Source organism: Pocillopora damicornis, chromosome 5 (genome assembly GCF_964200805.1).
Source record: "Pocillopora damicornis chromosome 5, jaPocDami1.2, whole genome shotgun sequence".
NCBI lineage: Eukaryota > Metazoa > Cnidaria > Anthozoa > Scleractinia > Pocilloporidae > Pocillopora > Pocillopora damicornis.
Window position 1 is genome coordinate 7,050,020 of NC_142674.1, and position 12,596 is coordinate 7,062,615.

Here is a 12,596-nt window from a genome sequence, read left to right on the forward strand (position 1 = left end):
TTCTTTCGAGCAAAGCAACCTCCCGCGCGCATCCATAATTCGATGGTTGCACGCTGCAAGCTGAGCATTTTTTAATACTACCCATCTGGTTATATTTTACCCCACCTTCTATTTTATTCGGGAGTCTCCCAGATACAGAGCCAATCTCCCGCTCTCCCGTACGGGTGACCGAAACTCCCGGATAAAAGGAAGTTTGAATCAGTTGCCCGCAAAAAAAAAACTAAGATTTAAGCTCCATATGTTCCAAAGTTCCAAAATCATCTGGCTTCTTATGCCTGTATTACGGTTTATTTCATAGGGTACTGAGATTTACGCACAAAAATCGAAGTGAATAAAATTCGTACTGATTCTAAATGTAGCCAATCAGGTGTACGAACGACAAAATTTCACCGTGAAAAATAATCGTTCGTCCAATCAGCAACGCGAACGACGAAATTTCACTAATGATGAATGAACGTACTGAAGAGAACGTCATGCGAGAGCCGTTGCACAAAACCCGCGCGCTTTGAAAAATGGCCGAGGGAAGGTTCGCTTCTGTTTACTTAGTTGAAGAATTCATTTTAGAACACGAAAACATAATACGAAAACGAAACTCTAAAGCTTTCTTCTCGAAATCAAGCAAAACAACATCAGACATTTAAAAGAAATAAGACTGGAACTCATCGTGATACAAGGTTTTGTTCAGATTTAAATTTGTCGCTTTACTGAGCCAGCATGTTTTTTGAACAGCGGTAAAAGCTTGGTTACCAAGCTGTAGCACAGGTGGTAAACATAGAAGATTTCGACGAGAAGAGCGGTGGAAAGTATCCATTTTTCGAGTCCTACCAGGAATCTGCAAGCCCAAATGGAGCTAAATCTATCCGTAAAAATATCCTATTTGTGTTTTTTAATATGCGGCCTTCTATTTTATCAGAAATGGCTCTACTTTACGTGTTTTAAGAGATCGCAAACTGAAGAAAATTTTGAGAGGTCGGCACCAATGGAGGCATGAAAGACACTGGTTGTTTTAAAGCTCTAAAGTGAAGGTAAGTTAAAGTAATTTGATGAAATGAGAGTCGAAGTACAGACAGTAACCCGTGTTCTTTTAAGATCTTCTTTGCGGCCACAACAGTAAACCAAATTATCAATAAACCTTTGCTTCAGAGTTCAATGGCATATTATTTTTCTATGAGAGGTCGGCACCAAAATTGGATCTTCTTAAACAACCACAATACGAGATTTTGTTTTTGCTTCCATACATTTCTTTGTAACACCGGGAAGCCATTTCTTCAGTGATTTTTGATTGAAGTGCGCTATTCGTGACGTAGTATGTCTCTGATTTCTGGTAATGACTCGTTCAACGGTAATAGACACATCTTTAAGTTTAACGTGTTTTATGCTTTCATTCAGGGTGACTCTGTTTATTCTGTGTCTGAAGACAATCCTAGAATTTTCTCCAGTGTGAGCGGTATATTAAATAAACAAAACTTAGTTTTACCGAAGGTTAATTACGTCAACCGAGGAATTGAAATAAGCAAAACCGAAAGATATTTTCATCGCTAAGGAAGGCGAGCTTAATTCTTTATTCATGTGGGCCGAGATGCAGAAACAAACGCCAGTTCTCGCGGGAGACCTCAATCTCAATAGGCCGGATACAAACAAAAGAGAAGGCAAAATATTGAAAGATTTGGAGGACGGCTTTGGTTTAGAATGTCTAATAACCAGCCCAGTACTCGAATATCAAACTTATCATCCACCGTGATCGCTGTTATACTCATGAATAGGCCTGATATTTTTACAAAGGGTGGGACCTATAATCCATACATCAGTGATCATTGCCTTATATACGGCCTAATAAATGAGAAAATTACTCACTACAAGCCAAAAACAATCTTGTGTTGAAATCTAAAAACCACTGATTGCGAGCAATTGACAGATGACCTTTCAAACGCTCTCTGGCATGTGGGTGAGATATTCACGGAAATCGACGATAGAATCGATTACTGGAACGGACTGATGAATTACATGATCAATTGTCATGCACCAACTAGGAGAAAACGAGTGCGAGAAAACGATGTCCCGACAAAACAATTCTGGAAAACGAAATTGGAAAAGATCAGGGTAAACCCAAGGGACGTCTACAACACTTTTAAGCCTTTCATTAGCAACAAAACTGCTAAGAATAATCCTACCAGTCTGAATGTAGATGGAAATGTTACGAAGAATGATGCGGTCGTTGTTGCTAATTGTTTTGCGGATTATTTTGCCAATGTAGCGCTAAATATCGGAGGACAACATGTGCATGATTTACTTGAGGAGGATCACCAATATTACACCAAGAAAACATCATGATGCAGCCCTGGATTTCAGCTTCCCAGCAATTACTGAAACAGATGTGCCTGATGTTATTGAAATTATCAATCCTAGGAAATCCCCAGTTGGGACTCTCTTACTGTACCTATCCTCCTTAAGAAAACTGCTTCCGCTACTGCTCCATCTTTGGGGGCCATATTCCACCACTATTTTGCTGAGGGCTTCTGATCTACGAAGAGGAAAATGGGGGAATGGACACCTGTATTCAAAAAGGGAGAAAACAAGCCAAAGAAAATTATCGCCTGATTTCAGTACTCCCATTTCCAGAAAAGTTGAAAGAGTACAGGAACGGGCCCTTAAGATTCTGTATGACACACATTCAGTGGAGTACTCTATCTTCTTACCCGTGCCAATCTACTTAGCCTAAAAAACAGGCGTTTACGAGATCTTGCAACCTTAATGTACAAAGTTAGATATGGTTTGGTACCTTAGTAATGTCGTTGACAGTTTTAATGGTCAGTCATCCAAATATCGCTGAAGAAAAACGGATTTTCATTTACCCAGATTTAATAGTGTACATCACGGGGAAACATTCTTATAGGTACTTTGGACCATATATATGGTCTAGATTAGACAGAAAAATTAAGGACAAACCTACCTTACAATAATGAAAGGGAAATGTGTTTATTTCAAGTGCTAAAATATATTTACAATGGAATTTATAATTCTATATTTTTTACATATGTCGATAGCAATAAAATTTTAAATATAAATACATTACTAATATGTTTGCTAAGGGAAAAAAAATAGAATATATTTTAAAAACTTTGATTGAAATAGGTAAGATTTCTCTAGGTTAAAATATAGCAATAAAGAATTAAAGGCTGATATTAAGAAATGTAAAAATTGGCAATAAAAATACCTGGGAGATGGACCCATCAATAACTTCAATATCAATGTCTTTGTTCTTAATGTGACACTGAACTTTCCCAATGTTCCTGGAGCCTCTTAAACAGACAAGAGGAGATCGCAAAAGTGCAAACGAAACGAGCACTTACCCAGGAGATGGCTGTGGAATATTGTACTTCTTTGTTTGAGGCAAAGAGCTCTGCCAATCTACAATGAGACTTAAGGAATTCTTTCCCCATTCCACTCGTTGTCATAAAACCAGCGGGGTGAATGTTCCCTGTCTAACATCAAGTACTCTTCTAGAATACTGGCGCTTCTTCTCGTTCTCATGTATCCGATCGACCTGTTGGGGCTCCATTTTCCGGTACGAGTTGGCATTAGGGTGACAAACCCGCACGTCAAAGAATGCGGCACGTTGGCGCCCCCAGAACCCACGGGCATGAATGTCTAACCTCGCATTAGGCGCACTATTGGTTCCTCTACTCAGCTGTTCTCCCGAAATGTCTTGGAGGATAGGCTCCATCCTGACATCGCTGCATACAGAACTCAAGAGTTCGGCCTCTAGGTCTCTCAGCTCGTTGTGTCGCTGATCAATAAACCCTCTCTGTTTACATACCACTGCATGGTCTACCGTAGAGGTATACCCGCCCGCATACATAGGTGGAGGGGATATCATCAATCGGCCAGTTCTAGCGCAGTTTAATAGCGTCACGGAACTCTCTTTTGTTTAGGGTGAATCCTAGTTCTTGGAGTGGTAATACAGTTAACCAAACAAATGCTCCTTTCTCTGCGACCAGTTGTAGCGCGCGTCGTGTCTTCTGTGAAGCTTCCTGCTTGATTCGTGTATTCCTTTCTTTGAGTTCTTTCGTCCTTTCATTTCTTATGGCGTATTGCGCAGATTTAATTAGGGCCTCGTCTGGTAGTTGGTGCAAGTGAGAGTCGATTTGGGTGACAAAAGGAGCCAAGATTTCGACTGAGGAGATGTACTCGCACTTAGCATCCTGACAAGGATTTCCTAGTCCTAAGCGTACTGGCAGGGCAAGAATGTCGCTCTCTCTGTGACTGATTTTGCGCTCTAGAATTGCTGTCAGGAGCACTTGCGATATTGCTTCCTAGCAAATCATGGATATCAGGCAGAGTCCGCAAAAAAATAAGTCCACCGATGTTTCAAGCCGAAGGTGTACGGTGCGTAGCAGGCTTGTGGCTGCGACAGAGCAAATTCCGCCAGATTCTACTACTTACAATCCTTTAAGTCCAACATACGGCGTATTAACCTTGTAGATCTCATAAGTGTAGTTTGTAGTTCTTAAATTTTTTTCTAGAATTATTTTTGGCATTTTTGACACATCCAGCAGTCACATCACTCATTAGTCCTCTTCCGACCAAAAGATGCTTAAAGATTTAGTTTTGGAAACAAATTAGTATTCTGAAACTCATGACTTTTTCGGACTTCACCCAAGCCTCGTGATAACGGTTAAGTACAAGCTGGGCTGCCACGAAGTGTCACTGCATCGTGAAACGTGACTTTTGGCACGTCTAGGACGTCTCGCAAGTTTTTGGAATGTTAGCACTAAGCGAGGTCTAGGTTCGTTTGAAACCAGGGAGAACTAAAACCACGGCGTTTGACGGGCCGGGAACGGAATGAATGAGCTTATTGCAATTGTTTCCTCTATTTAACCTGCAGTTTTTTCTCTCCTCTAGAACATCAAAGGCTAGACTACGGCAATTGCTTGAGTCAGATAAGTACTTTCTTACTTTTTCTTTCGATTTTCTGATCTCTTCACCTCATTGCTAAACTTTGATTGTGTAGAAGCAGCAATAATATTTCTGCTGACAAGCCAAGAAGTTTTCGGTAAGTGATAAAAGTAAGTGAGCTTGTGTGCATCATAAGACTAGTTGAATAAGCATTGTATCTGATCACTTTGGAGAGACTTGTGAAAACACTCTTTAAAGTTTGTGTGATTCAATTCGCTCTTGAAGGAACAACTTTCAAGACTATAAATTATCTCAGGCCCACCTGAAAAACTTGAAAGACTCACTTTCAAGTGAAACATATTCTGCAATGCATAGACAAGTAAGGCAGGGAAAAGACGTTTGGAAGACGAAACGCTTTCAAGCCATGTTTTGTTTCTTTTCCTTATCACAATCGAGACGCACTGCCACGAATGTTATGCCACAAACCTTGAAAGAACAAGCGCTTTCAAGACAGATTTGCAAATTGCTCGATGGCCACCAAACCATAAAGGCAAAAATTGCGTTCAAGTGTTAGAATTTTAAGATAAAGAAACTTTTGCTGTCTAGTAACTCGTGCTTAACGTCTTTGAATTTCATTTTTTCTCTTGTTGGAAAGTTATGAATTTCCGTGCGAATTCCGACTCTATTGAAAAATTACGAAATTCCGCTTTTTATTCTTGTTACTTCCAGGCAAATGAAATCGGTGTCACCCCGAAATAATTTCGTCCTTCAATTGAGTATCAAAAGTAAAATAAAGTAAAAAATCAATCTGACTCATCAAAGATAAAAATGAACTAATCTGTAAGGAATAATGCTGAGGTGAGTTTAAGATATATTTGCAAACTTTGGTTCAATATTTTGTTGTTGTAGCAATTTTTGAAGATCCCACCGTTGTGAATGTAATTGAGGGAGAGTCAGTGTCTCTGAACTGCACCATTAGTGGCGATGGAAGTTACACTTGGGAACGTCGGGACAGAATTGAGGTCGAAAGTGCGAAAAGAAAGGTGCCTCTTCTCTCCTTGTTTTCTATAAATGTATAACTAGCACTTTCTTCTATTTTCAAGAATTTACGAGTATTTGTAAAAATAAGCCTAAGGCTGTCGATGTTTTTGTCGAAGGTTAAAGGAGGAGGAAGACAGCTTGAAATCATTGACGCGGCCATTGCAGATTCTGGTGCCTACACCTGTAAAGTAGGCAGAAACTCTCTCACCATCACGCTACAGGTTCTTGGTAGGTAGATGATAATAACCCTTTCAACCTAAACTCACTTTGCTTTAGATTCAAAGGGAACTACAAGTGTCGTTTATTGTTACATGTCTCAAATAAATTAATAACTTCCTAATAAATAGAAGCAGTCCCTCCTTTTCAGCGAAGTCCGTTGCGTAATTGATGAATACCAGTAAAATAAAATTTGACGATAGCTCGTCACGGGAAGCTCTTGGAGATATGTTCGCCCCGAGTAAAACTTCCCTCAACTTGAACATAACAAAAGCTAAAACGATAGTTCACAAATCCGCAAAAGAGGGATTGAACGTACAGGAAGTTACAAGCAAGGGGTAAGGAAGGGGAACAAGGTTTAAATGAATTTTAAACGACTTTGAAATATTAGTTGGGTACGATGAAGAAACACAAAAGAGGCACTGAGAAGCCATAAGAGATAAAAAGTTGGAGAAGATACATTAAATGGACTGACAATAACTACTAAATATTGGCGCAGTACGATAGAAAAACACAAAAGACGCTATAAAAAACCGAGAAGAAACAAGGTTGGCCGAGGATGGAGAAAATTAAAATGGATTGTAATTGACTACAAAGTGTTAGTTCGGTTGTTGTTGACAAAAACTCAAAGAGGCTATACTATACTAGGAAGGAAAAAGTAATTTATGATGTCCGTTGTAGAGATGAGGATGTGTTTTTTTTACTTACCACAGTTCAAGTCAAGGTGGAAATGGCCTTGCAGGTTGAAAATTACAACTACACTATAGAGCTGGAGAATAATTTATCGCCACAATACAAGGAAATCGAGAAAAACTTTACCGAGGAGGTGTGATTTCTTTTCTTCCTTCCATCTCTCTATTCCCCCTCTCCCCATTCCTTTTGTTTTCCCCTCACTTTTTGCTTTCCTCTTCAATCCTTCCTCCCTCCTTTTCCATCTTCCTCTGTTCTCTCTTCCTCCCTCCATTAATCCCCTCCTTCCCCTCTCATTCCCCTTCCACCTTACATTGTCTCTCTCTCCTCCTCTCTTCCTCTGTCTCCCTCTCTTCTTCTTTCCTCCTCCCTTCCCATTCTTCTCCCTCCTTCGTTTCCCCTCCCAACTTTCTACCATTTCTCCACCCTCTCCCACCCTTCAGTCCTTCTTTCCCTCCTCTTTCCCTGAATTCTTACCTTCCTTCCCACTATCCGTTCTTCTTATTCCACCGAAGGACTTACAAACCGTCTTTCTCCCAACCTGTCACCTCGTCAATAGGTTCAGTAGCTTTGAATGCAAGGGTTTAGAGAGTACTAATAAATGAAATAAAAGCAACACCTCTTTTCATGTTTCAGATGGAATTCGTTTACAGAAATACTCCAGGATACATAAGAACCGATGTCCTGAAAATGACGTGAGTGCCAGAGCGTATTCCTAATTCCTAACCCCACAGTTGAAAATTCAAAATATTCCATTTTTGAGTGAATCAGTTTCAGTAGTATGTAATAGCCACACATATCTTCTATTTCATATGCTGTATTGATCTAAGCGTAGATAAACAACATATATCAATGATCTCCACGGAGGATAAATTTATCGCTTTCGCTTTTCAAAGATGAATAAAAAACAATTCCATGATTATTGAGAAATGTAAGTCGTTATTGCATGGAGCTAAATAAACCCTGTATAGTACTCAACCCTCAGACCTACGGATTTTACGCTCCGATTCTCTACAACTGAGTAACTAGAGTAGAAAAGATGTAAAGTTTCATGCTCAGTAATAGAATAGAGAATTGTTTTCCCTCTAACTTATTCTTAATTCTTCTGTTTTCCATTTTTCTATAAATTACCACGTTATAAATCATTGTAGCTACAGTATGACTATTTTCTAACACGACTTTTGTCCCTTAATTTTTAGGAAAGGAAGTGTGGTAGTGGATTTCAACATTATCATCGAAATTGTAACAACCGATCCCAAAAACGAAACAACCATCAAAGATCAAAAGGTCTTAATCGTCCAAACAACAATTAAAGAAGCCGAAGATGGGTTTGTAAAGTGGCTAAAAGTGTCAAAAGTTATTCCAAAGAGTAAGTTTGTCGTAGTGAAACTGGTTCTTTACAATTTTTTTTTTAACAATTTTGAGCAGGATTCGATATTTCCTAGGACTCCAGTCTCTTACAATGCCTTTTCCACCCAGAAGAATGGATACGTATGAGTGGGTGATAACAAACTGCCACTGCTACTGAAACGTGACAAAATTGCAGATGAATTACCTGCCATGGAGTGGTGTCCAATCCAGGAGAAGTAGCAACACTCCTGGAATCTAATTTCTCTTTAAAGTATCATTGATTGGCAACTAAGAGATCTTTTGATTGTTGAACAAATACTCCTGGTGGGAAAATGGGATATTTATAAAGAAAAAAAACGGAGTGGAGAATGTGCAAACTGATGGTCAATAGACCACTTGTTTCGTAAGATTTAATCACCCGGGTAAGAAAGGATTAATGTCAATAGAAACGTTACATAGGGAGGATTTTCTTGCATCATGTGATTGGAAAGGATATGAAGAAAGAAAAACGACGAGCGAGTGATGCCACTGATACACTCAGAGGCAAAAACATTCAAGCAGTAAAATCAACAAACACTCGCCATTGTTTAAGTAATTTCCAAATGTCTCTGTAACTTTAATACTTGCACCTTGTTTCATCGTTTAGCCCTCAGATAATCTCTTTGATTGTGCACTCGTTTCGGAATTTATGATCGTTTCCTCTCTATTTTTCCTTTTTAGCCGAGCCTCCAGAGCCTAATGGTGAGGAGATCTTTGATATCAAATCAGATGAGCTGAGTGTTCGATGGAAACCGTCGGAAGATGCTGAAACTTTCGACGTTCGCACTTACTCGGTGCAATACAGAGCATATGGTGAAAAAACGTACAGCGAGCATAATCAAACAGCAACCACTGAAACTACAGACTACTCTTACAGAATTAAGTCTCTTGAACCTGAGACTGTCTACATGATACGGGTCGGTGCTGTTAACCCGTATGGATCCAATTTCAACGAGGAAACTGGCCATGAAACCGAACCCGCACGTAAGCCAATTTTCATTATTTACTGTAATTTCTGAATTTGACAAAGTTGTCAACAGGTTTTTTGTGAATTGAAAGTTTTTTCACCAGTATTTTGTTAATGTTTACACGTGACATCTCGTTTATTTTTTTGCTGGAAACTTGATCACTGATTATTTTTTATCTTCAGGTTTATGTATTACTATTGTATCTTCGCAATTTGTAAGCATCGGAACACTCTGGCAAACTTACGCTGGAAATTTGGTCTTACTATTATAAAATTTCGATGAATCACCTTGCTCCGAAAGTAGGGAAGGAGAGTTTGAATTAAAGTCAGCTTTTAACAAGCGGTTGTAACACTGTATTGCTATGTACATTTTACAGCATGGGAAATCATACCTTTAATCTTACGCCTTCCGTCTTAACTATGGCCATTCCTTTAACACTGAAATACAGCCTTTGAAAAGGGTCGACAACGTCATGTGTGGCTTTAATTCTGATATCACACATTCTTTTTTATTACAGCTTTTGCCTGGTGGATTATTGTCTTGGTTGTGTTAGGTGTCCTCTTGATTCTTGGCATACTCATCGGCATTATTATTTATAGACGCAAGAAAGCGCGGGAAAGAAGAGAGCAAAGAGAGGCTCGGTTTCAAGCTTTTCAATTTTAAACCGAAGCTTTAAAGGTACCAATACGGCAGATACACTTATGGACCTTTATCACGCAGCGCCATCTTGGATTGCGTGGCGCATCAAATCGAGACTGGACGGGCATAAGGTTTAGCGTTGTGTTATATTACGGTGTTTTGAGTGGAGATGGACCACGATCATTGCTGTGTTAATTTCTGCAGTAACGACAAACAAAATAGAAGTGATGAATAATGACTGTAGATATATAAAAATCATATATATGCAATGTGGTGAAGAAACAAATATAAGAGATCCTCGCAGCTATGAACACTACTGAACTAGTAGTTGAAATAAGACCTGAATCGGTATCACAAAGGTCATGGGTTCAAATCCCGTACGGGTCTGATTTTTTTTTTTTTTCTGGTCTTATTTCAACTACTAGCTAAAAATAAAAGTGGTGAGAATTTATCTTTTTTCAACATTTCTTCGAACGATTTATTGAGATCGAGATGGATTGCGGCTATAAGGCGAGATGAAGGGCCGGATTTCGAGGTAAGAGTCGCGTCGTGACCGGTGAGCTGTCAGATGCACGTGTTATTGGCGATCGACTTTTCCTTTCGACTGAAGACTCAGCCCGCTGTTTTTTAGCTATAAAATATTTATTAATTTCATATCCATAACACTAAATCCAATTAATGAATCTACTATCCTTTTTACATTAGGTTTTTCATTTTACTTTTGGCTCAAGTTGTCAAACGCACATGGTTATGTTTTGTTTGTTTTTATTAACTCAGATTTGGTTATATGTTATAAATGAGATCCTCCCTCGTTTATCCTCGTTATAATTTGCGCTTTTAACGAATTTGCCAGATAAAGAAAGGCTCTACTTGGCTTGGCTCACTGCTGACACAAACTCACAGTTTTCTCTAAAGTTATAATGAACAATCTCCACAGTGGTCCTCCCTCAAAAAAGCTTTCTGAACAATCTGTCACTCCCAACAACAACAGTGCTTCCAAAGCCTGGCTATGTGTGTACCTGCAACAGCTTTAGGAGGAGGTATTCAAAATTAAAACTGATCTAATTTCATCTTTATTTCTGAACAAAACTCTTCTTCGAACCTCAATCTTTCACAATGAAAGTCAGAATTTACAATAAACATAAAAATCTACCCATTGACAACCTGCCAACATCATCTGACCCATGACCTGGTAGTAATAGCTGTGTGTTTTTTTGAGTTTATAGAGTACGTTTACACATTTAAGATATTTCAGCTCCAAGATTGAATCACTGATCGGGCAAGTGATTTCCAGCAGCCCTCAGGGATTGATTTCTGATGGATCAAACACTCATCGATCTGGATAGGTAGCCAAGTGAGGGCAGGAAGGGTTAGTGATGATTCCAGCAGAGAAAACATCACACAGCATATGCCGCTGCTGCCTTTTCCACATTATTGATCCCGTGCCTTATGGCTGCAGTCTGAATGGTCTTCTTCAGCTGCCTTGCTGCTAGTGATTCATAGTCAGCCCTTCGTGTGCAAACCTCCTTGAATTTGGTAGAAGAAAACCTCTTTGCCCTCAAGTCATGCCACTTCTGAATGTCAGCCTGTTCTCGAGTTTCCTCTTCATACAAATTCGATTGGGCTTGAGTAACACATAGCCCTTCCATAAAATTCAATTGTTCCAAGGAAGGCTCAAATGAATACTGGCTAACAGACTCTGGAAGATCAAATTCTGGTGGCTTTTCTGGTCCATCAATATTCATATGAATTTTGGGATCATTTGTAAATTTCTGTTGTTGTTGATCAGACAACACCGAACGACCAGCAACTTTGCCGAGTTTGCTATTGACAAATTCGAAATTTTCAATTTCTGGAATAATAGAATTAATTTGCACATCTTCAAAATGTTCAAATATGTATTTTAGGGAATGAATAATTTGGAGTTCTCCAAATTTCTCTGGAATGGGGTTGTGCAGCGTAGACCGCACTCCATCTATCCTGCGTAGTTTTTTTTCTCTTCTCCACCTTTGAATGGTAGTTTCACCTGCCGTACCAGCACCTCTTTTACTTCCTAAGGATTTGTCCCGGCCGTTCCTAGTGGCACATGCCAGGTCTGTGGCAAACTTGTATTGGAAGACGTGCAGGAGGTACACTTTGTAAACACAATTTTCGATAGCGGTTAAGGAGATAAACCAGCCCTATTGCATGGTTGCACAGTCCTGATCGTGCCTCACAGTTGCAAGAGGTAATTAATATTTGGACTTCAGGAGCCCTTGAGATTTCAACCTAAAGAAAAATTTTAAAAGGGTTTGTTTATTATTCCTTAGTACGTAAAGCGAAGTTTAAGACTTCTTTCAGCTCAAACCAAAATACATGGTCAAATAAATACCTGCAACCTCCATGGCTCTCCGTTGTGATCTGTAGCTTGGAGCTCTTACGACGAAACCTGTGTCTAGTGTTTTCACTGAAAGGGAAGGTGCGAATACGGGTGCATGAAATCGTGAACAGGCTACGAGTCATGGTTTCTAGAGCTTCATTTCATCATTTTTGTAAATCGTCGGAGATTTCAAATAGCAAATCCGGGCATAATCAAAGGATAAGATCAATATAAAATCCTTGAAATAGTATTGTGGAAGGTAGTGAATAATGAAATAACATATTTACTTCAATCTCATCTGCAGTTTCCACATGAATGTTAATGAAAATGTCACGTACTAAAAGTAATTCCTCAAGAATTTCAGGGAACACACTTCAACCAGCTTAAACCGCTCTCCG

At 39.3% G+C, this 12,596-nt stretch overlaps 1 protein-coding gene and 1 pseudogene across 2 annotated transcripts; one reads left to right on the forward strand and one right to left on the reverse strand.

Moving 5' to 3' along the window:
- The first annotated feature begins 741 nt into the window (after positions 1–741).
- LOC113673705 (uncharacterized) lies at positions 742–10,082 on the forward strand. Of its 2 annotated transcripts, XM_089206877.1 has the most exons (9): positions 742–1,025; positions 4,903–5,053; positions 5,806–5,939; positions 6,054–6,165; positions 6,867–6,979; positions 7,480–7,538; positions 8,043–8,212; positions 8,914–9,216; positions 9,718–10,082. In XM_089206877.1, the coding sequence occupies exons 5-9, from the start codon at positions 6,884–6,886 to the stop codon at positions 9,861–9,863; spliced, it is 774 nt and encodes a 257-aa protein (XP_089063003.1). In that variant the 5' UTR covers positions 742–1,025; positions 4,903–5,053; positions 5,806–5,939; positions 6,054–6,165; positions 6,867–6,883; the 3' UTR covers positions 9,864–10,082. The 2 variants fall into 2 exon arrangements, with proteins under 2 accessions (XP_089063003.1, XP_089063005.1); XM_089206879.1 differs by lacking the exons at positions 742–1,025; positions 4,903–5,053 and having other exon boundaries at positions 5,243–5,939.
- LOC149044913 (uncharacterized) lies at positions 2,465–5,255 on the reverse strand (annotated as a pseudogene).
- Positions 10,083–12,596: the final 2,514 nt, after the last annotated feature.

What these genes read in the sequence shown, in the direction of transcription:
- LOC113673705 (XM_089206877.1), top strand. Translation starts at nt 6,884, where the DNA reads ATGGCCTTGCAGGTTGAAAATTACAACTACACTATAGAGCTGGAGAAT. An exon ending in AGAAAAACTTTACCGAGGAG is followed by an intron (nt 6,980 to 7,479) that starts GTGTGATTTCTT and finishes TTCATGTTTCAG; the next exon opens with ATGGAATTCGTTTACAGAAA. An exon ending in GTCAAAAGTTATTCCAAAGA is followed by an intron (nt 8,213 to 8,913) that starts GTAAGTTTGTCG and finishes TTTCCTTTTTAG; the next exon opens with CCGAGCCTCCAGAGCCTAAT.